The following is a 27,425-nucleotide window of genomic DNA, read 5'->3' on the forward strand; positions in this document are numbered from 1 at the left end:
AGCAGCAAATCAGTAAATTAGCATGATTTCTGAAGGTTCTTGAGTAATGGCTGATGATAATAAGTTTATTTTAAAATACAGTACAATAGAAAAGTGTTTTTTTATTGTAATAATATTTCACAGTATTTTTTTTTACTGCATTTTTGATAGAATAAATTCAGCCTAATTATATCCAAATATAAAAGCCACGAAAACTATTTCAGTAAATTAATAAAAAATAATATAGGAGGTTTACCGTGTTGACCATTACAGTAACTAAGACACAGTAACTAATTATAGTGAGGACAACAGTATGGCTGAGCTGACCATGCTTATATTATGTGCACATGTCATCATCCAACCACCTGTTAATTCCCTCCATATCAGACAGAAGGTCAAATCTGACTTTGGTAATATGACCTACCATTTGTTTGATTCTAAATGAACAAGTACTGTTGGTAGAAATCAGTCAGACTGTAATTTAAATGTGTTTGAGGGCAGTGATACGATTTAGAGGGAAGTTCATCTGTGCAGGAGTCATATGGCTCCCTTTATTTAGCACACTACAAACATGTGTTAGTCAAGTAAGGGCAGAGGAAGATCTCCCAAACACACTCCTGCCCCTGGACATGTGGTAGACATGTGTTGTCATTTGTCTCCGCAGCTGCTGGGATAACCCCTCATATCTAAACCCCCGTGCCAGTGAGTGTTTGGGACATTTAGGGGACACAAGCAGCATTTTGTCAGCCGACGTGTTTCAAACAAGTAGTTGTGATGGATTCTCGGCTGTCGAAACAGATCCAGTGTTCGGTGTGTTTGGGGGACTTCACAGATCCAGTGAGCCTGCTTTGTGACCACACGTTCTGCCGACAGTGTATCAGCAATCATTCCCAAACCTGCCGCTTGAAACAGTGTCCAGAATGCAGGCGACCCTATACCATGTGGGACCTCCGGTCCAACCGTGTGCTGCGGAATATGGTGACTGCCGTGAGGGAACATTTGAGCGAGCAGCAGGCCCTCAGGGACGGGAATGTAGCGGCTTGTGGAGCAGGAGTGAGAGTGTTTGAGGAACCAGAGAAGCTAGTGTGTTCAGATCATCAGGAGAGACTCAAGCTGTTTTGTGAGACGGATCAGAAACTGGTGTGTCTGATCTGTAGGGACGGTGAGAGACATCAGGGACACACTTTCAAACCTGTGGAGGAGGCAGCGGAGCCCAGAAAGGTCAGTGAGGACTGAAACATCAAATACCTTTATAAGCCTAATTACTGTATGTTTTGAGTTTGACGCTGCTCAAATTTCATCAGCCATACGAAAGCAGAAGTTCATTTGGTTTCTATTTTGGATGTGTCTAATTCCACATAATGACTGGGGTTCTGTTTGGGGTCTCAGAGACGCCAGGATCATTTTACTGTCATTTCTGTTCAACACTGAAGCATCATGTTACTCCTTCGTGACTTTTGACAATACTAGGCTGGAATATGCAACTTTTGCAGATTTTGGCCTCAGTTTGCAGTCTGGACAAGTCCACAATAGTTGCTGAAGGTCAGGGCCACCATACAGATTTGAGATGAATGATTTCACAAAGAATCACATCGTGTATGATATACACTATGGGAAGATTACCAGATTCGCTCGGTGCATCGGCAAAAAAAGTTAACGATGCCATGCATCGGTTTAAAAAGTGTGCATCGGATACAAGTTGGCATATCGTTTCTAACATATGTGCATATGTATTTATATGTTATTACTAGTGGATGCGCTACACTTTTATTGTTTAGAAAGTGACCAATAATCTGTGACCAATATTTTATATGTAGCCTATTGATTTCTCCTCTCGCGATTATCCGTTAATATGTAAAATTTCTTTATTATAATACCATGTACCATATATAATCCAGATATTACGTTTCTTAAGCACCAAATAACAATGACTTCAACAAAATATTGGGTTTTAAAAATGTGAATTTTATTATTACAGACATTAAAAATGAATAACATTTATTTGACTTTAATATTGCATTCCTTTCCTACTGAATGAACGATGATGTGCTTCTCTCTTTTGGTCCGTAAACAAAAACTTCTCGGTTAATGTCATGTTCTCTTCAATTAGCTACTTGTCAAATCTCTCTGAAATCACAATATTTACTCTCGAATGTTTATTAATTATAAGTAATTATTCAATAAAGAGATCAATAAACGAGTGTTAGTCAGTCAGTAAAACAAAAGTACCGTTAATTTTTTAATTATCCGAGTGCGCGGCTTTAAATAGAACACAGGGGGAAAGCGCGTGCGGGAGAAGCGCGTGCGGGAGAAGCACGTGCTGGACGCGCGTGCAGATCAGAGGCGCGCCCTAAAGAAACATACAAACAAACCCAGTGTTTATGGTACGCTTTTCAGACTATGCTTAACCTCGGCTTAATTTCAGCTATAAAATTGGAAATATATTATCATTATAATGCGATTTGACTACTGATGTCTACACTTTATTAAAAGATTATTTCAGACATGAAATTCTGCAAAAATTGTTTGATAAAAAAAAACACATTTCAGCATTGGAATAATCAGAAACTTCTGCAAAGTTTTAATTAGTTTACATGGTTATGACAACTAAAAATAACGTTCTGGGAACGTTCTCTCTGGGTTATAAAATAAAATCTAAAAAGAACCTGCAGGGAACATTCCTAGAACGTACTTATTTGGTTCCCAAAAAAATAACCAACTGAGAACCAAATGGGAACGTTAGGGGAACGTTCTGTGTTTGATCTGTGCTGATCTTTCTATTGATCACAGACTCCTGTACTCAATGTACTCAGCTGTTTTAAATATTGATAATAATAATAAAAAATGTTTCTTGAACAGCAAGTCAACATATTAGAATGATTTCTGAAGGATCATGTGACTGGAGCAATGATGCTGAAAATCTAGCTTTGATCACATGAATAAATTACATTTTAAACGATATTCAAATTGAAAGCCGTTATTTTAAATAGAAAAAAATATTTAACAATATTACTGCTTTTGCTGTATTTTGGATCAAATAAATGCAGGCTTTAAAAAAACATTAAACATCTTACTGTTCAAAAACTTTTGACTGGTGGTGTATCAAAATGCATATTTGTATATTTAATACTTAAAGTCAGAAGTGCTCTTTATGCTCCTCTGCAAGATGCTGCAGAACACTAGGAGCAGGACTGAGCACCGCTGCCTTAAGGTAATGTCTGAAATATTCATGTCAAACGCCCACCAGTCTGTCCTCTGTTATAGAATTTATTGTTAGAGCCTCTGAGCTTCCTGTCGAAGGAGAATGAAGAGATGCAGGCTCTTATCAAGAAACAGATGAATGAGATCTCTAAAACTGAGGTGAAAAATACACTTCACACAAAAGTCAAACAGATCACACAATCCAAAGAATATATAAAGGAGCGCCACAGGGTTCATTACTATCTGTCATGTATTTTGTTTCTCAGGAAAGGTCTCGACAGCTCTCTGCTCAGATCTCTGCTCAGTTTGAGGAGATGCACCAGTTTCTGAGGAAAAAGGAAGAGGAAGTGAAGAAAACGCTGGAGAAAGAAGAGAAGGATATGATAGAAAAGATGAAAGGAAACAGAGCAGAAATAGAAGAGAAGCTGAATGATGGAAGAGAGAAGGAAGGGATTTTACGCTCAGTCTTTGAGACTGATCAGCCAGTCGGCTTTCTGCAGGTTCAAACAAACAATTGCATTCAGCACAGTTTATCCAATTAACTGTATGTTTCCAGCATATAGACATAATTGCAGTAGGCTACAATGAGGTTAAATCCCCCAAAAGGAAAATGTGTTTCTGATACCAAAATATTTGTATTTTAAAATTTGTAAAAACTAGTATTTAAAAGCTGGTCAACATATAATATAGTCATTTCGCTAGAATAAGAATCTATTGATTTAATTACCATAAACAAAACATACATTTGTTTCAAATTGAAATGCACGCATACATGTAAATTGAAATAATATTATATATAAAACTGTATTATTATTTTAAAAAATCATATAAATATTATTGCTTAAAATGACTATATATTTATTTCCCAGCATATATAGGAAAATGTAAAAATATATAATGTATAATTCAATCTTTAGTCATTGCCTGCAATAACCTCAACACAGTAAGAAACAAAAATGTGAAAAAAGTACATTGAGAGGTACAACAACTTACTTGAAATTGCCCTTAAAGGGACACTTTGTATCTTAATGTGTACTCTTAAATGTGTTTATGAATATTTTAGAAGAGTAATATTTACTACTAGTATGAACATTGAATACTGAGAATGATAAAGCAAGTTTAAGAATGTGATTTTTGGGAGTAGGCAGAAGAAACAATGTACATAATTGTTGCATATATGTAACACTGGGTTATTCATGGCTGCGGTTCGCAAAATAATAACAATTTTCTTTGTCTGGTTCTACTTCTCCTGTAGTGGTGGACTGAGAAAGGGCTGGACTTTGTCGAAGAGATAAAAGAGAAAGAAAGCTGCTGTGAAAATAATGACATTGCTTCTCAAACAACCAAGTAGGGCAATATACTGTTATGCTTCAGATAAACATAACCGGCTCTGTACAGTAAATATCCCATCAGTTACATTCATCTCCTGCATTGTAGGTTCAAATCAGCAGTGAAAAGTGTGAATTTGACACCTAGTTCTCTGTTCCTTGGCCTTCATGAGACTCACTTGCAGTTTATTGTGTGGAGGGAGATGCTGAGCTTTATCAAACCAGGTGAGGACATCAGATATCCATATGTGGACCGTGTATTAAAATTAATGTAAAAGTATATAAATGTCTATTATGAAAATTAACATTTTGCAAATATACAATATCAATATTTATACACTCAAACGTTTGGAATAATTGTGTTTTTATGTTTTTGAAAGAAGTATCATATGGTCACCAAGGCTGCATTGTTTAATTGCAAATACAGTAAAAACAGCCATATTGTGAAAAAGTAAAGTTTTCTATTTGAAGACATTCCTGTGATGGTAAAGCTGAATTTTCATCAGCCATTCAGTGTCACATGATCCACCAGAAATCATTCTAATATGCTGATTTATTTCTCAGTTATTAATAATGCTTTTTGTTGCTTAATATTTTTGTGGAAACTTTGATGCATGTTTTTAAGATTATTTTAAGTGCTCAGTTATTAATAATAGTTCTTATCATCAATGTAAAAAATGTTTTTGCTGTTTAATATTTTTGTGGCAACTGTCATGCATGTTTTCTGGATTCTTTGATGAATAGAAAGCTGAACAGCATTTATTTGAAACAGATATTTTTGTAACATTAGAAATGTCTTTACTGTCACTTTTGATCAATTTAATGCATCTTTGCTGAATAAAAGTATTAATTTCCTTCCAAAAAATATTTTTAATGTATTACAGTTTCCACATTTTGTATTATGATAATAATAAAATATGAGATAACAATGAGCAAATCAGCATATTAGAAGGATTTCTGAAGGGTCATGTGACACTGAAGACTGGAGTAATGGCAGCTTTACCATCACAGGAATAAATTAGGAATACATTTTTATAATATATTAATAGTACAAAAGAAAACAGTTATTTTAAATTGTTATAATATTACACAATATGACTGCTTTTTTACAATTTTTTTTATCAAATAAATGCAGCCTTGGAGAGACTTGTTTTGAAAACATTTAAGAAAACAGAATGGTTTCCAATTTTTGATTAGTATGATAAACTAAGCTGTGTTTGTCTTTCTTAGTCCCTGATCGTAATGTCATACATGATTGTCATGACCCATACCTGAGGGTCTCCTCTGACGGACGCAGCGTCATCCGCACATCCAAAAAGGGGAATTTCTTGCGTCACAAAGACTACAGGCCTCTGGCCAGGACCCACAAGACCTTCCAGTCAGGACAGCACTACTGGGAAGTGGACGTTGGAGCAAAGATAGACTGGAGCGTGGGCTTCGATGGTGGGTGCATAAGCAACTTAAACAAGGACATTGGGCTTCACCTTAAGAATGACCAAGGCTACTGCATCAAAGAGTATGAGACAGTGACAGAGATAGATCTAACGGTGAAACCACGCAGGATAGGGCTGTACCTGGACTGCGACCGGTGTCAGGTATGCTTCTATAACGCTGACGACATGACTCTATTGCACACCTCCACATACCCTTCATCCATCCCTTACTCCCTCAGCCTCTCTCCAGGAGCTTGTCTGGGAGGGAAGAATGCTGATCCACTCACAGTGACCTGGAACTGATCCGTCTGGGAAATAATCGGACACTATAGTCAGATGGCCCATTTATGGTTTTTGATGTAATAATGCTTGAGAGAAAAGTTATTGGCTACTGTATTAATTTGCTCAGTTTGTTAGTGGGTGGTTTGCTTTATGGTTTTATTTGTGACAGACACTATATGCACTAAATTCTGAGAACACATAACAGACCACATCATTTTGTCCTTTTAGAGCCATTTCTGCTACTTTAGAAAAAAAAAAAAAAATTCTTTGGTGAACTATAATTACGATAACATACCTTCAAAATTTTGTATAACATACCTTCAAAAATTACAGTCATAATTATAGACTATAAGATATAAAGTCAAAATTATGACACAGAATTTTGTCAAAATGATGACATACTAAGCCATAATTAATAATTAATAATTGTTATGTAATAATTATGACTTTTGATCTCAATTTAATTTTTTTTATAATTTCATTTATGACTTTTTATACCATGATTATGACCGTTTATGCCAAAAATTGTGATTAAGGACCGTTTGTCATAATGACTGTTTATTTCATAATTATGATTGTTTTGTCATAATTGTGTGATGTCATAAGGACTGTAACCGTCATTATGACTGCTTATGTTATAATTATGACCGTTTTGTCATAATTATGTTATGACATAATGACTGTCATAGCTATGACTCAGTAATTTAAAATTGTCAATTGTTATAATATTAATAATTATGACATAGAATGATTGTTTTTTTTTAATAATGACCTTTTAGGATATGTGACTTTTTTTCTCATGTGGTGTAAACTGGTCTTCATAGGTAATAGTCTAGATGCAGCAACCATAATTATAAAGTCACCTTTATTCTTTCAACATTATAGTAAAATGAATCATTACAAAAAATATTAGTTCGTATACATACGTTATGGACTATTGGTTTGTTTGAAATGTGAAATAATTTTACAAACATGTTCATGACATATCTACCTGTATTTACGGTATATTCAAAAGAGAATTGTTTCTTTATGTGCCATAAGAGGGCAGCGTTATAAATGTACAGTGAGAACACAGGGACTGGATCTAGAAATCATGGTGGGGGATCAAAATATATTAATAAGGGAAATTAGATACATCTCTATGAATCACAAACTTGTAACAAATGGGTTTGATATTGATATGAAGGCATGTGCAAATATGGAGTTTATGAAAACTATCTGTACTGCAATATGGTCTTGAGGTTTGATCTTAATTTGAACTTTTTTTTATAAGTTGCTTGTTCTGAAGTTGACGTCACATTAAACACATCACAACAGCCGTATCAGTGCAGGACTGGTCTTACATTTGTCCTTTCAAGAGCTTTTGTTCATTTAGTGACATCTTAATGGGATCTGTTGTAATTGACAAAAACTGTACATTTGTGGCCACCACAACATCATACGTCTTCAGCATCACACTCTTTGCAGATTGTTTCTTTTAATATTTTATTGGGTATATTTACAAACACCAACATGCATAGAGCTGATTCACAGGGAATTACAGAACTCAAGAGTTGGTACAGTACATATTATGCTTTAAGTGTGCTACCAGCGATGGGCATTACCACACAGAGCTACGCAACTCATTACCACACAAAGGTACACAGGAGATAGATAGAGAGATAGACAAGAGGAACAGATAAAAAGCAGATCCATAGTCTGGTATATTAACCACAAACAAGAAGCACACTATATTTATAATGCAACATAACTGTTTCTTTCTCCAAAACATATGAATTAAATTCAAAATGTCACAATTATAAATGCACAGTCATAATGAAAGTGACAACTACAAGAACTAAAAATAATAATAAATAATGATAGTCATTCAAATAAATTCATGAATCATTGCAGTTTGCCCTGTGAGGTAAAACTATTACACTAAATATAATTTTATTTTTATTTTTTACCAAACCCCTTCTGCTTGCTTGTCAAACCATAAGATTTTATTATAATTTAGACATTAAAGCTGAAGCCAATTACAAAGCTAACTTCTCAAGGGGCTAAATCTCAGACTTTGTTTTCTCCTAAACTATATCCTAAAAACTGTATCAACTGTCCCTTGATATACTCATACATTAATTTGACTTATATATACAGCAATGTGAATTGGTTACTGCTACTAGCCCACTGCTTTTTTGCTATTGGTTGGAATAATCCAGAAGGCATATCGTTATGTGGTGTGATAGGCAAAGCTGTGTTCCATGCGGACTGGCACGCAAACGTGACCGGGTTATTCTTTCATTTTTCAGAATATATTTATGATTAGCAGTGTCAGAGGTGTGACAACAATTCATACATGTGGGAAACACAGAGGGCCATTTAATGAACAACAATAAGCAAGCTCTATTTAAAATCACCTTTCCCTCTACAGCCACTAAAATCCTGGCCTATTCCTTTAGCATTTGTAGTCTGAGTGAAAGAAGTATTGATGAATGCCTGACATTTGCTACACACATTCATACACATTCATGCAGGTTTAGCATGTAAACCCCCGATTCAAAGCGTTATACAGATGCAGAATATCAATTCAAAAGAAAATCATGAATGTTATCAATCATATACGGTTTCTCCAGCAACAAGCCTCATAAACAGTACAGTACAGAGTATGCATAGTCACTAATCAAGCTCATGGTGATACAGATCTTACCACAGTAGCCATCACACTGTAAGAAATAGAAAAGAATCATCTACACACTACCACTCTAATACGTATATCTGACTGATACCATTGAGTTACAATAATAATGATAAGAGAATAATAATGCCGGTCTTCAAACAGAATGTTTTTTTCCTGGTAAGTGAGATAATAAAAGGGTGTATATAAGGGCATATCTTCAGGCAATACCAAGAGTTCATCTATTAATTGTTGGTGTACAAATTAGGACAACAACATGAGGATTTTTTATTTTTTTTATTTAAATTGTCAAGCAGTTCGTTTTTAGACTGATTAGCCAGATATTTCGTATTAAATAGCTCAATAAAAATAAAACATTAATTGTATAATAACTTAAAGAGTTAACTTGAGTAAATCTGTCATTTATGTACTAATGTAGCCCCAAAATAACCAAAACTCATGCCTTTGCAATAATGAAGATGTCCTTGCCTTTGGGCTGATGATATGGTAAGAAATCGAAGGGGTTTTACACACAGCTTTGGATGAAAATAGGTTGAATATGCATATTGGTTGTTTATTAGACTTAAAATTATAATGAAATGTGTTTTACGAATATATGTAAATTTACGCTGGGCTTTTTAAGTAAAATTCCGGGCGAGCTGTTTGTTATGGCAACACCTAATAATAAATACACCATGATAGTTTTATTTTTGTTAAACTTGATTCTTATTCATTACCCATTTCTATTTCTTGTTTATCTGTCTATCTATCTTTGTAAAATCTAAATATATATTTATGATTTATACAGTTTCCTATATATCACAGAAAATATTCCAGACATCACAAACCAGGCAACGAGGGTCAGAGATAAACAGATAAACACGTAACACGGCTACTAATAACTACATCTATATATGGTCTTTTTCCTTATACATTTCCCCTGATATTCTTTCACACAAACATACAGGCAAAATTAAAGATAAGTCACATGATAAGTGAAGCATAACCAATGGGAACAAGGCCTTCCTTGTGACCTTGACGACAACGAATCCAGTCGTGGTCCACGCCTCCCAACAGCACAAGCTCCTCCCCGTTCCTGAAGCTCAGCTCTGTTCCAGTGCCTGTGTGGTCACACAGAGTTCGCACCATCCTGATGAATCAGAACACAAGACTCAGCATATTGTTGATAGTAAAAGCTCCATATATATATATATATATATATATATATATTTTTTTTTTTTACCATAAAAAGTCTGAACTTATCTCATAAAATGCATAAATGTAAATCTGTTAGGAATATGAATAATTTAACAGAAACTTTACCTCAGGGGCTTTGGCTGATCTCTGGTTTCATTAATCTCTTCCTTCTCATCTTCCTGCTTATCTTTGCTTCTCTGGGGCTCTCTCTTCTCAGCCGGAGAACCCTGGCCAAGACTCACTATGCGGGAAAAGACGGATACACCTGGGGAGAGCCACTGAGATGGGCGCCTACCGTATGAAAGAAGATATAAAGATACGTCACATCAATAAACCTGACAAATCTGAAATATAATAAACAGACATTTAAAAAAACAACAACAACATCAAACCTGCTTGCTGGTGGGTTGCTGGGGCTCTTAGAAGCTCCAAAGAGCCGTCCCAGACCCCAGGGAACAGCAGCTCCACTATCCTTCAAGGAAAGGTCGTCTCTTGGCTGCTGCCTGTTTTCATCTGCACTTTTTGGATTCAGTGAGAAGCCAGTACTGAAGTCAACTGGTGAGTTTGGACCTTTATCATCCTCTGTGGTGGTAGCCAAACCAAAGTTCTGCCCTAAACGCTCCCCAAAACGCATTACTGCTCCCCAGCCTTGCTGAAGAGCCTGGCCTGCCTGCTGGGAAACGCTTCCAGCATTAAGAGGTATGGAGATCTCATTCCCTTTAAACCATGATAATGGCGGACTGGCTTCTTCCTTGGTGACACCTGACGACAGCGAAATTGGATTGCGATAGGCTGACAGATCAAGAATGTGACTCGTAAGACCTGAATTAGGATTGGTGTCTAAACCCAAACTGCCATGGTCTTGCACTAACATGCTTCCAAAATGATGGATACTTTCTTGGAAAAGCCCCTTGGGTGACAAGTGGAAGCTGAAGTCTTCATTTGGTGGGCTATTTATCTCAGATGTGTGACTGGCTGGGGTGAGAGTTGGGGAGGAGGGGTCAAGGTGGTGATGCTGAAACAGCAGGTCGAGGTTAAAGGTCAGAAGAGAGAGAGGCTGCAGTAGGAGGAGAAGCTCCTCAAAAAGAGGCTGGCAAGACGTTAGTGAGAGACGCATGAAGGAAGTGGGGTGGTAATATGTCTCCAACACATCTGTGACAGTGAGGAAAAAGAAAATACAAAGGAAAAAATTATGATAATTTTTTTTTATATATATATTTTAATTGTAAAAGCATCACGGGTTAAAATAGATCTACTTCTATGACACTTAATGAATTCTATTCATTATGGGTTATCAAATAAATGTATATAATTACATTTTAGTGAGTACTAAAAAATGGGCATTTTGGTAATTACGTTTTGATACATGGTAGCTAATCTAACCTTGTCATTAGCAGTTTAAAGATGAATCTTGCTTGATCACCTAAAGCTGGCTATATAAGTCAGTAATTGGTTTGTTGGCAGTCCAAGATGGTCCACTAGCTGCCATTGTTCCAAAAACTAGCTTGAGATGTATTTTCCAGCAAGGGCAACTGGAGAAGAACAACAGGAAATATGAACACTTACCACTGCAGGACTGCAGATGTGAAAGCCAGTAATCCAGGAGCTTGACACTTCATGACATATTAGAAGAATTAAAGAATAAATCAATGGAGAATAAAAAGAAGAGAGACACAATCAATATATTGTCAATTAAATCATCTTTTAGACAGATCAAGGAGAGTTCTGGCTTACTTGAGAAGGCCAAACAGGAATGCGTTGAACTTGTGTCTGCTCTGCTTTAGCTGGGGAAGCCCTGCTACTTTAGTCTGAAGGTTGTGCAAAGCCTGTGTGTTCGGGCCTAAAAAAACATAATAAATGACGATTTTTAAAAGATACTTGCAAGTTATCACAAGAAAACCATTGATTATGACATGCTAGGAAAGGCAACAGAATGAATGTGTACCATGGTGAACAAAGTATCGAAATCCTGCTAATGCTACAGAAAACATTAGACAATGAATATGAGCAGCAAAAAGAAAGAATACTGAGGGAGAAACAAAGGAATATTTAAAGACTGGAAGTATGACAGAGATGGGTGAGTCAATACTGCAGGGATTCATGTTGCCAGAAAATAAGAGAACGATACAAGTGTGAGGATGAGAGATGGAGAGAGAGAAAAATGAAGGTAACTGTCTAGTATGCCAGGTCCAGATGTCTTATACCTGGTTTGGTGGAGGCCTGAACCAATCCCCAGGGTGAATTTGGCCTTCTGCCTGCAATGAGGTCACTCTGGTGGGGCTTGAGTCCATGAGAGAGCAGGTTGCGCAGGGCTGGGCAAAGGCACTGCAGTACCAGACGACCCAGACAAGGATTTACACTGCTGTCTCCAGAAAGAGTCTGTCAACAGAGGTGAAAAAAGGGCAATGGAAGATAGGCAGACAAGAGGGGGAAAGAGATGGAGAGAACGAATAAAAAAATATGCAAAGCAATGGAGAAAAAAAAAGATATAGGATATATAAAGTGTTTAAAATAAATAAAAGAGGTAGAGAGAGGGAATGTGAAAATAGGAGAAAGAGGTGAAAGGTGCATGAGGTTAGTGTGAAAATAAGTTATTCACAAAGCTCATGTTTATGAACTTTGAAGTACCTTATCTACTGAGTGAAACTGAAGAAAGAAAAAGGAAGAGATAGACCAAGTGCATGGAAGTGGCATGGAGAGAGAGGAAAAAACAGGTACGGTTTACTAATTCTATTAATGTTCAATTTTACTTTTCTGTGGGAATGTTTATATTAAACTAACGTGGAGTTTAAGATGCCAAGTTTGAGATCAAGCGTTTGTGCAAAACTAACCTTCTGTACAACAGTCCTGGATGAACTGAACTGAGCCAAAATGGCTTCCACTGCCACACTGACTGAATTGACAAGAGCTGACAAGAGACAGAACACATAAAATGTCAACGATTATTTACAAAAGCAAAATAAAGACAAATACGGATCAAATGTTTCTGAGGTATACTATTCTGTATTACTTTTCTTTTCTTGCAGGCAGGCTGAGGACAGCCCTTCAGCACTCAGTGAGGGCCTCACATCTTCTTCCATCCAGGCCGTGTTCTTCTGCTCAGAGCCGGCAAATGAGAAGCTGCGAACAGCTATTAGGAGGCAAAGACAGCAGGGTGGGGTTAGAAACTCGATTAACAGAAGATAATGTATTACAGTTGATCTTGAGCCAATCCAGTGCAATACATGACAGCAGCTCATGAGGAACGTGTATAGATCTGATACAAATATTAATGAATAAATTATGAAAGATATTTATTCATTTCAGTCATATTTGGACTTGATTTGGGTTTGACACATGCAAAAGCAAAACATGCTGAGCAGCTTAAAAAAGAAACACCAATGCCTTTAAAATCAACAAAAGTATACGGTAAATGTCAGGGGTAAAAAAATAAAATAATAATAATAATAATAAAATAAAAAGCATATAAAATAATTAAAATTTTAAAATGTGAATTTAAATATTGTACAGCCGTAAACAAAACTTATTTTAAAAAGTTTAACTGAGAGCAATAAGTTTATTTAAATAAAATAATTAATTTACTTAATTTATAATCAAATGTGTCAAGCAAACAAAACATTAACACTAACAGCTGACCAGTAAAAAATAACAAAAATAAGCCACATATTATCATTTTTAAGGTTCTGATGCCATCATGCAACAGACAACCACATATTTCACACTGTCACAGACACAGACAGGATATGAATAGAGTCACAGCGACAAACAGACATGGTGCTTTTACAATCGAAGAAAGTGAAAAGAAGTGGAAGAAAGTGAGAGAAATGAGAATGCACTGATCTCTTACTCAAAGTGAGCGGTGGTGGACTCTGCTGAGAGTGAAGTATGGGGAGCGATGGCTCCCGCAGAGGGGCTTGAACAGGGGGTGTGTACAAATAAGGGTAGTAAAGGGGGGCGGCAAGGGCAGGAAGGGTGTGACTGCGGGGGAACAAGGGTGAACAGAGACGGGCAACATCTGTGCCTGGAACTGGAGGCCCGGACCTGTGGGGAGGCGAGATTGCTCCTACGGGGGAAAGCCGTGGTAGGGCGCCTTTATGCAAGGGGCAGTTTTTGGGGTGATAAAGGTAGTAAGCAGGGAAAGATACAAGCAGCTGTTTGCTCTGTGTTGTGTTTTCATTGCTGTTGTGGTCAAAAAACGTGTTTATTGGTGGTTTTGAGTCATCAATGTTATCTGAGTTCAAATCAAACAGTGAGTCGACATCTTTATAACTGTTTTTGTTCGCATAGCTCCGATTTTTGAGGTTTCGCATAGTTATGTAAGTCTGCATGTCAATGTTTTTGTATGGCGTTATGTCGCCCTCAGTGAGAGTGTTAATATCAGTTGGTGGTTCAGGGTCAGTGAACAGCTTCAGGCTGCTTCTTGTGTATCTGGCATCACTGTAAAGTGAGTCATCATTTCTGATTGAATCGACTCCACTGTTATGTGGACAGAAGCTGTTTTTTGTGCTGTCAAGATCATGCCCACAGCCGTATAAAGAGTCTAGGAAGCTGTCAGCATGATTACAGCGGTGGCACAGAGAATCCATGTTACCATTGGGATCATTTTCTTGTTTACAGAACAAAAACATATTGTTTTCTGGGCCAGCAGAGTACAGGGAGTCAGTATAGTCATCTTTGCTGCAGTCAAAAGTGGAATTTATGCATAACGGGTTTGCAATGTTTATAGAACCCTCACAATGGGTCACGGCACGATCCCTGTTAGTATCAGTATAGTAAAACTGGGACAGGGGAGCAGAGTGCAGGTAATAAGGTGAGGTCAGGGAGAGGGACAAGGGAGGTGCGGACACTTTTACAGTTATTATGGGTGAAGAATTATGAGAGTATAACAATGGAGGAGAGTCAGAATCGAAAGGATGGGCAGAATGGTAAAACAGTGAAGAAAGAAGGAGAAAAAGAGAGAATGGAAAAAATTTTAGTGTCATTTAGAAGAAGAGAGAATGCACTTATGATGAAACAGATGAAAGAGAACTCCTTCAAACATTCAATAAGATGTATGTAAAGAGTACTTTATGTTATAATAATAATCATACAAACATTAGAACACAGCACAACATGCCATAGTGCATGGGGAAATATAACTCATTGTCTAAAGATGTGAAAATTTAGATAATGATAATACATTTTTATCTGGACTGCACATTTTAAGCTGCTCATAGTGTTTCACAGGTCAAAACATTAAAAAAATATTTTAGACACAAGCAAAAAATATAATAATGCAGTCAAGTACTCAAAATGTCCTCCTTATAACTGCACAGAGTACTGAGTGCCACACTTTTGTATCTTTTCTTCAAAGTTTTTTTCACTAAAACAAACAAAAACACACACACACACACATGTTGGTTTTTGTGGTTTATGGGGACTCTCCATAGGCGTAATGGTTTTTATACTGAACAAACTGTGTGTGCTATTGCCCAACACCAACCCTACATCTAAACTTAGCCCTCACAGGAGACTTTGTGCATTTTTAGATTTTCAAAAAAAACACCATTTAGTATGTTTTTTAAGCCTTTTGAATTTCGGGGACATAGGGAGTGTCCTCATACACCACCTTCATATTGTAATACCTCTGTCATACCCATGTCATTATACAAATTTGTGTCCTCATAAACCACATAAAAATGCACACACACACACACACAAACTACAATTTTCAGCAAATGGTGTGCAAAGCCTAATAGCACTTTATCTGACCTCTAAACATTCGACCGTGTGCGGGAAAGCAGTCTCTATCTAGGATCTCACTAGGATCACATTTCACCTGGAATGGCAACTTTGCCTTGAAAGACAAGCTACAAAGTCTAACTGTCTTGAAAATAAGCTCTTTCAGATCTAGAACACCTTCTGATTCATATCAGTAGATTGCATGTTGTATTTAAATGCATATGTGTTATAAAATTTAACCATCCAATTCCCAGTCAGTCACAAAATTTACATTTTCATCATACAGACAGTACATATCACTAGAGAATTATGATTTATACACATAAAAACATTCTACTTTACCTTAACTTGCCAGATATCTCCCTCTCTCAAATGAAGTCAGTTTGACTCAGCACTTCCTGTTTCCCTGTTGCTGTATTGTGATTGGTGTAAAGGTTTGAGCCACACCTTTTCTACACTTAAAGGCATAAGGTCATGTTCTTGAGCTGACTGTCTGACACAGCCAGAAATATGAGTCGTGAAGGATGTAAAGATTCAATAAACTGCGATTTACTAACACAAAATAAAACAGAAGTACACAAGTTGGAGAACTAAACACCAAAAGCTAAATTAATGGATACTAATATCCATGAATAAGATGAATAGTGCTTATATTGCCAAAGCATGGGCTAGCAGAGTTGTATGATGTGCTAACCTTGTAAACAAAAATGAGGCCTCCCTCAAATGTATGCTCAAATGCTACTCAATTTACAGGCACATTAGAGGCCATTTATATCTGAAGTCAAAAGTGAAGTAACCTGATCCAAGCAAATTAGCCTTTTCCATTTGGCAGATAAAAAGTACAGAAAGGAGAAGAGCAAAAGAGAACCGAAAATACTGTAATGAGAGAATAACAAGCACAGGAGTATCTATTTAATAATAGGAGACAACGAGGCATGTCATAAAAATGACAAAGCAAGGTTGAGGAGAGAGAGGTGAGGGGTGTGCACCATGACTTTTGCATGAGACATAATATTTGTGATAGTATTATCATTTCAGATTTTGAAATGCCAATTTGTTTGACTTTAGCTCAGCTAAAATGGAAACTACTGACTGAAAAATAGGAAGGTTGACAGAGGAAAGTATGATACATAATGTGTGCCAGCCAGGGCAAAGGAAGAGAGGATGAGAGAAAAAAGGAATTAGCCTGCTGAGGAGGATGAATAATTAAAAGCTTTGTGACATCATGAGAAACAACGCAGCATTAAGCCTGCTGCATTCTGAAATTCCCTCCAGTCTTGCTCTGCTGATTCATCTGCCCATCTGCCTGCGTGACTGTCATCTTGGCTCACCACTTTCCATGTCATCAGATTACTGTTCTTTTACTTTCTCCTTAAAGGGGGGTACAGTGCTGTTTCATGCATTCAGAGTTGTTTACACTGTTAAAAAGTTGGATTCTCACTGTTTCAAAAAACAATTTGGACGTATAACAGAGTATTTCTGTGCCAAAATTTTTACTTCCGGGTTCACACAAGTTTCAGAGAGTTTTTTTGATTGTGGCTCTTGATGACATAAACGAGGGAGGAACTCCTTAAATGGGCATTTCTCCCAGAAGAACGCGCCCGTGCACGCATTGACCAGAGCAAGAGCCAGTGCGTGTCCTTCAACGCGCTTCATTTGGCTGCACCGCACGGGACTCGCTCGGGAAGAATGTCTCTAAAGAAGTGTGTTTTTGGTTGTGAGGGAAAAAAACCTTGTTTAGCTTCCCAAAGAACCCAGCGTTACGTAAACAAACAGTGGATGCAGTTTGTTTTTTCGGGGCAGCAACGGAGTTTCTCAAGTGTGTTTGTTGACGAACGTTTTATAAACAAGGCCCAGTTCAACGCTGGATTTGCACATCATTTGATACTGAAAGATGGAGCAGTCCCAGCTATAAAACATCCCGGTCATAATTCAGAACTGCAGGCGGTAAGTGAAATGGCATCAAATGTCTGTGTTTTGTTGGTGATCGGCACTCAAGTGCTCGTCACTCTTTAGCTCCGCCCACGGCGCGCCTCCAGGAGCTCGCCTTTTTTCGGAGAGAATCGTAAAGCTGTATCTTTCTTTTATAAATATGATCAAACTAAAGACTTTTTGGAGATATGAAGGATGCAATAATATTATATAGGTACTCAAGATTAACATACGATTGAGTGAAACTGTGTGTGTTATCCCCTTTAATATTCCTCTGAATTTGCACTGTTTTATTGTGTGGATGAACTATATAAGACAAAACATGAATTATGTTTATGAAATGCAACTTTACCTGATGTTCTGGTTTCCAAAGTCCATGCTCCATCTGCCATTCCCCTAACTTCCACTTTATCTTCATCATCCATCTTCTTGGTGTGAACAGCTTTATATCTTTCATCACAAATAGTTCTAAGGCTGCCTTCACTTACTGAACAGCCAATTTGTTGGGACACTTTGGGTTCTGCTGGGCAATCTTCTTGTATATTCAGGCGGCACATTTCCCTAAAGAGGGACAATGAGGCAGGAGTGGGTGGCGGCTGAAGAAATGAGGCTTGTGCTTGGGAAGTATATTCCCAGCCATTACCATCAATCTTCTCTCTTCTCCATTTGAGGTTGTACAGGAAATCAGGGTCTGGGGTGATAACAGTTGGATCAGGTTCTGATTGAACAGGAGCTGGCTGGCTCTGTTTGCTTCTGTTGCGTAATTCTTTAAAGGTTGTGACTTTTGAGCCTGAAGTTGAAGCTGCGCCTTTTTGCAACATGCCATCGTTCGACGATTTTCGCATCTCAAGAGGTGGCGACTCTATATCTGGGGTGAAGGCTATCAGCCAGTCAAACCTATCTGGGCGAGATGCATTGGCAGGCAGAGTGCAAGGCTTGAGAGGAGGAAGTTCAGGAGGATTGGAGGAAATTGGTGGACAAGGGGGCAATGGTCGTGGAGGTGGAGGAGGAGGGGTATCTGAAATCACTGAAGAATAATCAAAACTTCCAAAGCTAACATTCGGGATGTTTGTATTGCTAAGGTCAGTGCTGTAATATTTGTTGGGAGATAAGCTAACATTGGATCCAAAACCACAGCTGCAGCTATGATTACAATGTCCACCATTTCTCTTACGTCGTCTTGCCATTTCTGTGAAGGATGTTGTCCTGTTTGCTTCCTTCTGTTCATCTTTACAAACTTCCTTTTCACTGAGAGTATCTAATTCATTTACACCTGTAGACCTGTCTTTCCCAAATCTGGATCCTTCTCTCAATCTGGAATGCAACCCCTTATCTACATCTTCTTCCTTGTGTGTCCTGTTTACACTGATTTCTTCAATCTGAGAGACATCAGACATTGGCTGTTGCTCATTTTCGAGGACAACATCTACACAGACACCCAACTCGGGACTAAGTTTAAGCAATTCAGCTTGGGTGAGGCCTGCTAGTGCAAGCAACTTTCGGATTTCCACATCCAGAGCGTGAAATGATGGAGGCGGCGGGAGTGATGGTGGTGGTGGAATAGCTGGAGGCGAGGACATCGCAGGTGGAGGAGGCAATGGAGGAGGTCTGGATATTGGCAGTGGAAGGGACAGAGTAGTCTTTTCTCTTTCAAGCTCAGCAAGTCTCAGAGCTTCTAGACGAGCTTTGTGACGTCTTCTCGGAGGAGGAATGGGTGGTGTGGGGGAGGTGAGAGCAGGTCTGTCTGTATTTAGGGTGAAGTAGGGCACAGGATGTGATGGAGGAGGAGGAAGGGCAGGAGGTTTCAAAGCTGGGGGTGAGGATGACAATGCAGGCAAGGTAGGAACAGGAACACTTGTAGAGAAATTAGTAGCATCGTTGGTGGATGAGACTGAGAAGACATATCCGCTGATGTTCTCGTAAGTGTGTGATTCTGGGTGGGCACTCACATGCCTCGTTGGAGGTTTTGGGGGCCGAGGAGGAGGCTCCAACGGTGATGGAACAAGTGAATCAGAGACAGGGGTTTCATCAAGATCAGAAGGAGCTGTCATATCTACCCCTGCATCAGATAATTCCTGGGATTCACTTGTTTTGTTGCTTTTATACAACTTCCATGGAATGTCAATGTTGCCCATTTCATCCAAAACTCCAGTGATGTCCTCATCGTCTAGGTCTAACCCTTCCTCCTGATGTTTCACAAGATAAGCCAACTTCACCTCTTTGTTAACCCTCTGAAGCTTCTGCTGGTGATCCAATCTATCTCTGACAATCAGCTCACCATCCAGTTCCCAGTGTGCCAGCCTAACAATGCGGTAGAACAGATCCACTTTTCCCAACTCTTCTATGGAGTCTAAAAAATGAAGGAGATCCACTTTAATACATTTTCCTTCTTCTGATCCCTTGCTATCTATGTAGTCAGAGGACGGAGAGCAAGGGGCTGAGGGATAGCCTTCATCGGAAGAGCAAGGTGATCTTGCAGAAGCGTTGAGATCCAGTGGTAAGACATTGGACTGAAAGGCAGGGCAGCTGGAAACCGGGGAACAAGATGATGGATAGCATTCAGTGGCTTCTTGGTCCTGGGATGACAATGAAAATGTCTCAGGACAGTCACACTCCAGATCTGAGCAGCTGCTGATGGATGTAGATGAAGATGAGGTAGAAGATGTAAGGGAGAAGTCCAACATGGATTCTGGACAGTTGCAACAAGAAGGGACAAGAGTATCGTCATCATCGTCGCCATCTTCATCATCTTCACCATTACAATTGCCGTTGCCATTCTCATCAACATTAGCTTTCACATTCACACTACAGTCATCATTTTTGAGCTGACCACCCTCTTTTTCATCCACATTGCCATTGTCCTCCTCTCTCTCCTCCACTGGGATGACATGAGGTTGCTTTACCTCTGGCTTACTCTCATCTTCTTTGATGTCTTGTTTTGGAACTGCCAATTCCTTCTGTGGGGGTGGTGGTGGTGGCAGCTTCATTTGTTGCCTGATGTTTACAGTGTTATTGTTGTTATGGTTGTGATTAAAAAGGCTGTTGCTATCCTGAGGTGAATGGCCATCACAACACAGACAAGGTAGGCTGGGCTCATTGTAGTTTGGATCCACAGCTGGGACTATGTTCGATACAGTGTGTCTACTTTTTGGTTTTGAGATTGCTGGTATTGCGTGAGCACTATTCTTCTGTTGCCGCACCAGTTTAGATTTAACCACTGGGGCTCGTGCACCTTGACTGGGGCCCTTCAACCTGGAAGACTCAGGTGGTCCCCGAGTGCCACGACGAGGGGATGAAGATGCTGTGTTTATGTTTTTGTCCTCCCTCTTAGCCCCTTGGCTTGGTTTTACCTCTGTGTGCTTATTGTCAAACCTGCGGGAACGTGGGGGCACAGAGGGACGAGAGGAGGGGTGCATGGTGGGATAGTTTTTATGTCCTGATTATTATTCTGATGTTTTTCTAAGGAGTTTGTAAACATATGGGGTCACATCTTGGATCTAGTTAGTACCTGAAATATCAAGAAAGACAGATTTTATGTAGAAACACAGAAATGTACAACCTTTCTTGAGCAACATAACAAAAAATTGTTCACAATTTAGCATCACCTGGTAAATACCATAGATAAAGTAGCACTTCTCTGTTGCTCCAAGACTAATATTTAACATAATATTATTTTCAATTTTTTCAAAGCATAAAAATGTATACACTATTCTCTGTCACTGAAACACATGTACTTATCATACACACCAGCTTTGTAGAAACTGCTTGCATGCTCAGCACTAATATGCAATTGCTTGTCTAAAAAATCATACAATCTTAATAATAATTTCAACAATAATCATCATTTTATTTATAATGCTAAAAAACAGTATTTCATTTAGGCATATTATATCAATATTATTAAAATAACATTATTTTTAAGAGTAAAGAAAAATGCCAACTAGTTACATTACAAGCTTGGCCTCTTTTGAGTCTTTTATTGCATCCACCCAAGCCATGATGACCTCAGATAAGAACAAATTTGTATTCATTTGCGGAATTTGCACATTACTTGGAGAATCCTATAAATAGCCTATATTCTCATGCCCATAACAGAGATAACAAAATTATTATAGCCTACTTATAAGCTAATCAACATCCAGAAATCTCTATATGCTACTATACAAAATCTGTGCCTTTTCTCTGCGTGAAGCATGTGGAGCAGAAAATCATAGCAACGCTGTTTTAGCTCTTCATGAACACCGTGGGCAATGTCCTTGGATACAGAGGATGTAAATCTAGGCCTAGCGCATGTTTAGTAAATAAACTCATAAATGAAATAAATATAATACAATATCTGAACATCACGTAACCTAAGCTGTTGTGTTTTATTTATTTGTTGGTGGCTAATATATTAAATATTTATAGAGTATTAAAATGATGTCTTATAAGGTGTGATGACATATGAGTTGTGATGACACCTCCTCCGTAGATATTAATAGTACTGTATGAATACAGGAGACTACAATTTCACGATCATAACGTATTTGTTTATGATATATCTTAGAATACCTTACCTTATAAACAAAATAACAGATTCATCAGCAAAACCCGGCAATAAAACAAAACGCACAAAATCCAGCAGACAACACGAAAGAATTACCTCATTTCCTGAAGGATGTAAAGGACGCGTTGTTCTTGATCTCGATCTCTATTCCACCGCACAAGCCATGACTCTAAAATGATTATACGCCGTTCTTCTCTTTCCTCCTGTCTATCGCTCCGTCATCTACCCTCCCCTCTCCTCTCCTCCCATCCTGAGACCACACCCCTCAGCAGCATCTCTGCTCTGCCTGGACCAAACCGAGAGCACCGAGCCCACACATCTTCGCTAGCACACACTCATTCAAACAGAAAAGTGCAAGATAGAATGTTGATCAGATTTCTTTATTAAAAGCCCATTGCTCGTCTTTCTACAATCCAAATGGATGAATAACCGGATATGTGAGACTGACATTCTGGTATAGTGTGCATGTACAACCTCACGTGACAAGTTTCACAAAAACAAAAACATAGAAGGATCCTGAAAGTGCCACTGTGTTCTGCATGGGCAGATATTTTATTTGCTAATTTAACTTATTAAACACTTAAGTTAATTGTTTTTAAGGAATATGTGCATCTATGCACCGCGATTGCATTTGATCCATAGTTTGTTGGTTCTCCTTCTCACAATATCAATTTTCTTTTGTAAATGCTTATTTTAATCTATACATCGTTTCCTTTTTTCTTTCTCATTTATCCAAAGACGTTGAAAATACAATCCAAAAACCTGATGAAAATATATTGTTTATACATACATATATATATATATATATATATATATACCCCAAGTGAAACACTGGCAGGTGTTTATGTGTGCTATACCTCTGAATCAGCCTATTGTATTTCTAATACAAGAATAAAATGGGGAAAACACAAATATTTAAAGTGCAGATAAAACCTACCGTTTCCATATTTACTCAACCTCTAAAATCCCTCACTGCATATTTATTTGTCCCAAGTCTTCGTGCTTAAAAATACTGAACTCCATTTGTTTCTCTGAACCACACCTTATTTGTTTCTCTTATATATTTTCTTGGCAAAATTAAGAAACACAGCGTGAGGCAGATTCTTGGCATGAAGCTGGATGAGTTTTTGAAGACGGCGATAGCTCTCCTCCTCATGCTGAAGGTATCGGATAGGCACTTCCAGAGTATCATACAAAGCCTTGACCCGTTCAACACTTTCAGCATCACTACGTCCTTAACATGCCTGAAAAAAGAGGGGAAATCTGTTAACTTGACCACATTTCTTTCTGGAATTATTTCCTTTTAGAAACTGTCCCACATTTTCTCACCTCTAGTTCCAATGATGCCCAGTGCGGTCACCACTAGCCAGCTGCATTTGTTGTCCTGGATATCCGTGCCAATCTTTCCAGTCACTACGGGGTCACCGTAACAATCCAGGTAGTCATCCTGGCAATGACAAACATGTTGTGAATGTTTTGGTATATTACAACCAGAGAAGATTTGATAGCTTTGACACTTCAAAAGTGTTGCTTTATTTTACTAATACCTGTATCTGAAAGAACTCTCCCATCTCAAGTAAAATTGTTTTAGCATTGTTGTGTTCAGCCTCATTTTCAATCCCTGCCTGTAATCAATGAAAAAAATAATTACAAAAATAATTCTTTAAATTTTGTATGAAAAAAAACAACTAAACATAAAAGACAAGCACTGTATGCAAAACCCACCATGTACATGGCTGCAGCCACAGGGAGATAAAAGGAGTAGAATGCGGTCTTGTATTTCACAATGGCTTTGTACCTGAAGCAAATACACTGTGAATCAGTCAAGGATAGTGAGTTGGCAAATAATATTTTAACAGGTTTCATGCAATAGAAATTACAGACACCCTCATCTTCTCACCTCTCCATGGTGAAGCGATCAAGGTCAATTTTGTGTGGAGGTGCCGTCATCAGATCTAGAGCTTGTCCCAGCTCTGTCTGGAAAGAGGTCTTGAAAAAAATATCAGGTGTAAGACAGCCCACACATATCAGTATCTATTAAACAATGTGCAGCTAATCATGTGATAGAAACTGCATAACAGTCTTTTGTTCATTTGTATGAACAAGCTGCAGTGAGCAATAATAAGTTAAAATGTGCGCACATTGCTGTAACAGAGTAATGAAGCTTTTGGATATGTTACCTCAGTAAAAAGCTCAAGCAGATGGACATAGTAGCGCTGACCTCTGCAATGTCTGCGAAGAAGGCGGTAGATCGCCCCCTCCAGGAGAAAAGCATCATTAAATGGCATCCAAACCAATACCTTCCTGACAAATACAAAAATAACAGTTTCTTGCAGATATTAAATACTCCACACAATTGATATACACTAGTATAATGTAACACACAAGCATTCTTCTTCTTATAAAAGTACCGTAAATTAAAATAATTTTACAAATTTGTACATTTAAATATTCTCTACAAATTTTTATATTTTTTCAGAGGCAAGAAAATCACAATAATTTCATAATCTGGAATGGGATGACTAGAAAACAGTTTTTTAAAAGGTTCCTCTTTAATGGATAAAACTTAAATTTACTGGAATATAATTATAGCATATCCATATTTATCAATATACACTTCTTTTAATGCAATTTTACAGCATATATCTCTAAACAATCAATCACCTTCTTATACCAACAGGGTTGACCTCTTCTTGTCAGGGATGCATCCATAATGTCATCAGCCACCAAGAAAAATGCCTGAAGCTAGAGAGAAAACAGAAAAGATTTTACACTGCACAAGTTTGCATTGCTATTGACCTTAAAACAGATAAATGGCTAACAGCCTAAAAAGCCAATTCCATTGCTGTACTGAGAAGCCTTGTTGCTATTTTGTCCATCAAGCTTTATAGTCCTTTATGGTGTTGTTATGCCACATGTAATTCGGATACTAGGTATCCAGATGAGCGAGTTAATGGAGTTTTGTTAATTCCTTTCCTGAAATCAACCAGTAATCTCGAATAATGCACGAGATCAATCAGACTCGTCTTTCTTTATGACATTGACACCTTCATTCATTTTACACTTCTGTGATTCAGTTTTTTTTTCTCCATTTAATAAAAAGGCTATAAAATAAAAGTATGTGAATTTGAGATGTAATTATCACTAGATGTAATTAAGGTGTTTACATGAAATTTTTATGCCAGTATGTTTTATTGTCAGAAAAATTAAGGAGGATGTTTGGTTTATTTCTTCTGTCCATCTCTATCTAGTTAGATACAAATGTATACTAAATGCAAATTCACTTCATCCAAGATACTTGTTCATCTGTTGACTTCATCTTATATGTGGTTATTTCATAGTTATTTCTTATTTTTGGACAATGATGAACTGTGATAAACTGCATGAGAAGTAATTCATTCCAGAATAATCTTGTACACTAGTTAGTGAGCTGATCTGTGTCATCAGTAACCATTGTTGTAAGGTATATAAAAAAAATCTATTTCACACACGAGTTCAATGCACCATCCAACCAAAGGGCTCTGTGAACTTCAGTTCAGAGGGAGAGACCAGCTCCCGTAGCGATCCAATCACTGACAAGCCTCGGTTTCTCTTGCCTCCAGGAGCATTGTACAGAAGCACCTAAAAAAAAGATACTTATTACAAAATACAAAAAGAAAACTGACCAATAATAAAATAAATTCAATAGTGTATTGTTTCAGAATGGTTTCAGATATGCTCTAGAGTTATAAACTTCAAATAGATTCTGTGCCGTCTTAACGATTTGTCTTCATGTAGATTTCCTCGCTCCAAACAGGCTGTGAGAGGTTTACTCTACCTCTCTGAGTCTGTTGATGGCATCAGTAAGAACTGGATCAGTGAAGTCCTGCTCTGTAAGTTCAGACACCAACTTTTCAAACTCCAAATCAAAGAGCTGAGCATCTGACAACATCTTGCCTTTCCGCTGGACCCCGTTACTGCACCTGCTGTCACCCTGAAGTGACGGAGCACACATATTTCAGATAGTATCATAATAGTGTCTGTGTGTTCAGTTGATCTATCTATGTACTGCCCCTTTAAGAGTTACGCACAACTATAAAGTTTGATTGGGATATACATGCTAAAACGTGGCTTTGCCCAGCATGTTTGTTCATTTATTGGTGATTGGTTAATCTTTGATTTATTCCCGCCTCTGTGAGGAGAAGGGAGTAGGCTTGTTTGAGATGCGCCTTGCCTCGCCTGTAATTTAGTCGAGAGTAGGCGGCTGCAGAGAGGGGAGGAGTGAAAAAAGTGCAGGCAAGCCGGACACTTCCTGAATCTCGTTGTGTCGTTGGACTGCAAACGTCAGCAATGGAAGAGATCGCGTTCGCGTTCTTTATCGCACTTTATAATCAAAGCCATAATGAGAAATGAGGAGCACACAGATGCTGCACTAAATTTACACTGTTATCCCTAATTATGGGTTAAACATTTCAGAGTGGAATATGGCACAGCTGATTAACCTAATTATGTGTATCCTACTTAAGGGACAGTTTACCCCCCCAAAAAAATCTTTGGGTGAACTATCCCTTTTTTACATGAAACATATTTCATATAAATATATTACACAATTGTTTGTCACCTTAATGTAAATTTGAATTTCATGTTTAATGATTAGGAAAAGTGTGTACAGCTAATTATTATTCAAAATTAATATGAAACAAAAACACATTCTAAATTAAGAAATTAGCATGCATGTGTGGGCTTTGTTTACTGCACTCCTGAAATAAGACATACCCAGATAAAGATCTCAGATAAAAACACACAAACATGAGGCCTAATTGCAAAACCGTCACATTAGATGTAGCCTATGCATGCATGTATTGATGGATTGACTAATTTATTTAATGGAATAATGTTGTACAAAAATGTAAATGTACAAAATTAAAACCAGCATACAATACATAAAGAGAAAATTACAACAAACAGGACTTCAAACCAAGAAAATAAAAATAAAAGGGTAAATAAATAAAGCACATGTCCTAATTACTAATAAATTACTATAGAAAAAGTAAATAGTATTAGGCTATAGCTAATGGGCTTCTTAGGATTAAGGGGAAAATATATCAGCTGACATTCGCAGCCAATGAGCATTAAGCTGTGTCGTCAGCAAGTCGTTTCCCATTATGCTT

At 37.8% G+C, this 27,425-nt stretch overlaps 2 protein-coding genes and 1 pseudogene across 3 annotated transcripts; 1 reads left to right on the forward strand and 2 right to left on the reverse strand.

The window, feature by feature from the left end:
* The first annotated feature begins 704 nt into the window (after positions 1 to 704).
* LOC306878615 (zinc-binding protein A33-like) lies at positions 705 to 7,543 on the forward strand. Its single transcript, XM_079431050.1, has 6 exons — positions 705 to 1,200; positions 3,244 to 3,339; positions 3,447 to 3,680; positions 4,436 to 4,527; positions 4,618 to 4,733; positions 5,739 to 7,543. Exons 1-6 carry the CDS (start codon positions 754 to 756, stop codon positions 6,242 to 6,244), a joined length of 1,491 nt encoding a protein of 496 aa, XP_079287176.1. The 5' UTR covers positions 705 to 753; the 3' UTR covers positions 6,245 to 7,543.
* Positions 7,544 to 7,687: 144 nt separating this feature from the next.
* Positions 7,688 to 16,205, reverse strand: rusc1 (RUN and SH3 domain containing 1). The gene is made up of 9 exons (XM_079431048.1): positions 16,140 to 16,205; positions 13,087 to 13,206; positions 12,908 to 12,984; positions 12,281 to 12,455; positions 11,811 to 11,916; positions 11,643 to 11,689; positions 10,469 to 11,228; positions 10,203 to 10,367; positions 7,688 to 10,029 (listed from the first exon to the last, which is right to left on the reverse strand). Exons 2-9 carry the CDS (start codon positions 13,154 to 13,156, stop codon positions 9,864 to 9,866), a joined length of 1,566 nt encoding a protein of 521 aa, XP_079287174.1. The 5' UTR covers positions 13,157 to 13,206; positions 16,140 to 16,205; the 3' UTR covers positions 7,688 to 9,863.
* Positions 16,206 to 23,318: 7,113 nt separating this feature from the next.
* Positions 23,319 to 26,269, reverse strand: LOC306878529 (farnesyl pyrophosphate synthase-like; annotated as a pseudogene). The gene is made up of 9 exons: positions 26,093 to 26,269; positions 25,767 to 25,896; positions 24,940 to 25,020; positions 24,456 to 24,579; positions 24,176 to 24,264; positions 24,001 to 24,073; positions 23,823 to 23,900; positions 23,605 to 23,722; positions 23,319 to 23,509 (listed from the first exon to the last, which is right to left on the reverse strand). The product of its transcript is annotated as a farnesyl pyrophosphate synthase-like (transcript).
* Positions 26,270 to 27,425: the final 1,156 nt, after the last annotated feature.

Source organism: Barbus barbus (genome assembly GCF_936440315.1).
Source record: "Barbus barbus genome assembly, chromosome: 12".
Lineage (NCBI taxonomy): Eukaryota > Metazoa > Chordata > Actinopteri > Cypriniformes > Cyprinidae > Barbus > Barbus barbus.

Coding starts and splice junctions, on each gene's coding strand:
- LOC306878615 (XM_079431050.1), top strand. CDS start 754: ATGGATTCTCGGCTGTCGAAACAGATCCAGTGTTCGGTGTGTTTGGGG. Junction 3,340..3,446: donor ATGAGATCTCTAAAACTGAG/GTGAAAAATACA, acceptor TTTGTTTCTCAG/GAAAGGTCTCGACAGCTCTC. Junction 3,681..4,435: donor AGCCAGTCGGCTTTCTGCAG/GTTCAAACAAAC, acceptor CTTCTCCTGTAG/TGGTGGACTGAGAAAGGGCT.
- rusc1 (XM_079431048.1), bottom strand. CDS start 13,156: ATGGAAGAAGATGTGAGGCCCTCACTGAGTGCTGAAGGGCTGTCCTCA. Junction 11,690..11,810: donor TTCCTGTTTGGCCTTCTCAA/GTAAGCCAGAAC, acceptor TATGTCATGAAG/TGTCAAGCTCCTGGATTACT. Junction 11,229..11,642: donor ACATCTGCAGTCCTGCAGTG/GTAAGTGTTCAT, acceptor TCACTGTCACAG/ATGTGTTGGAGACATATTAC.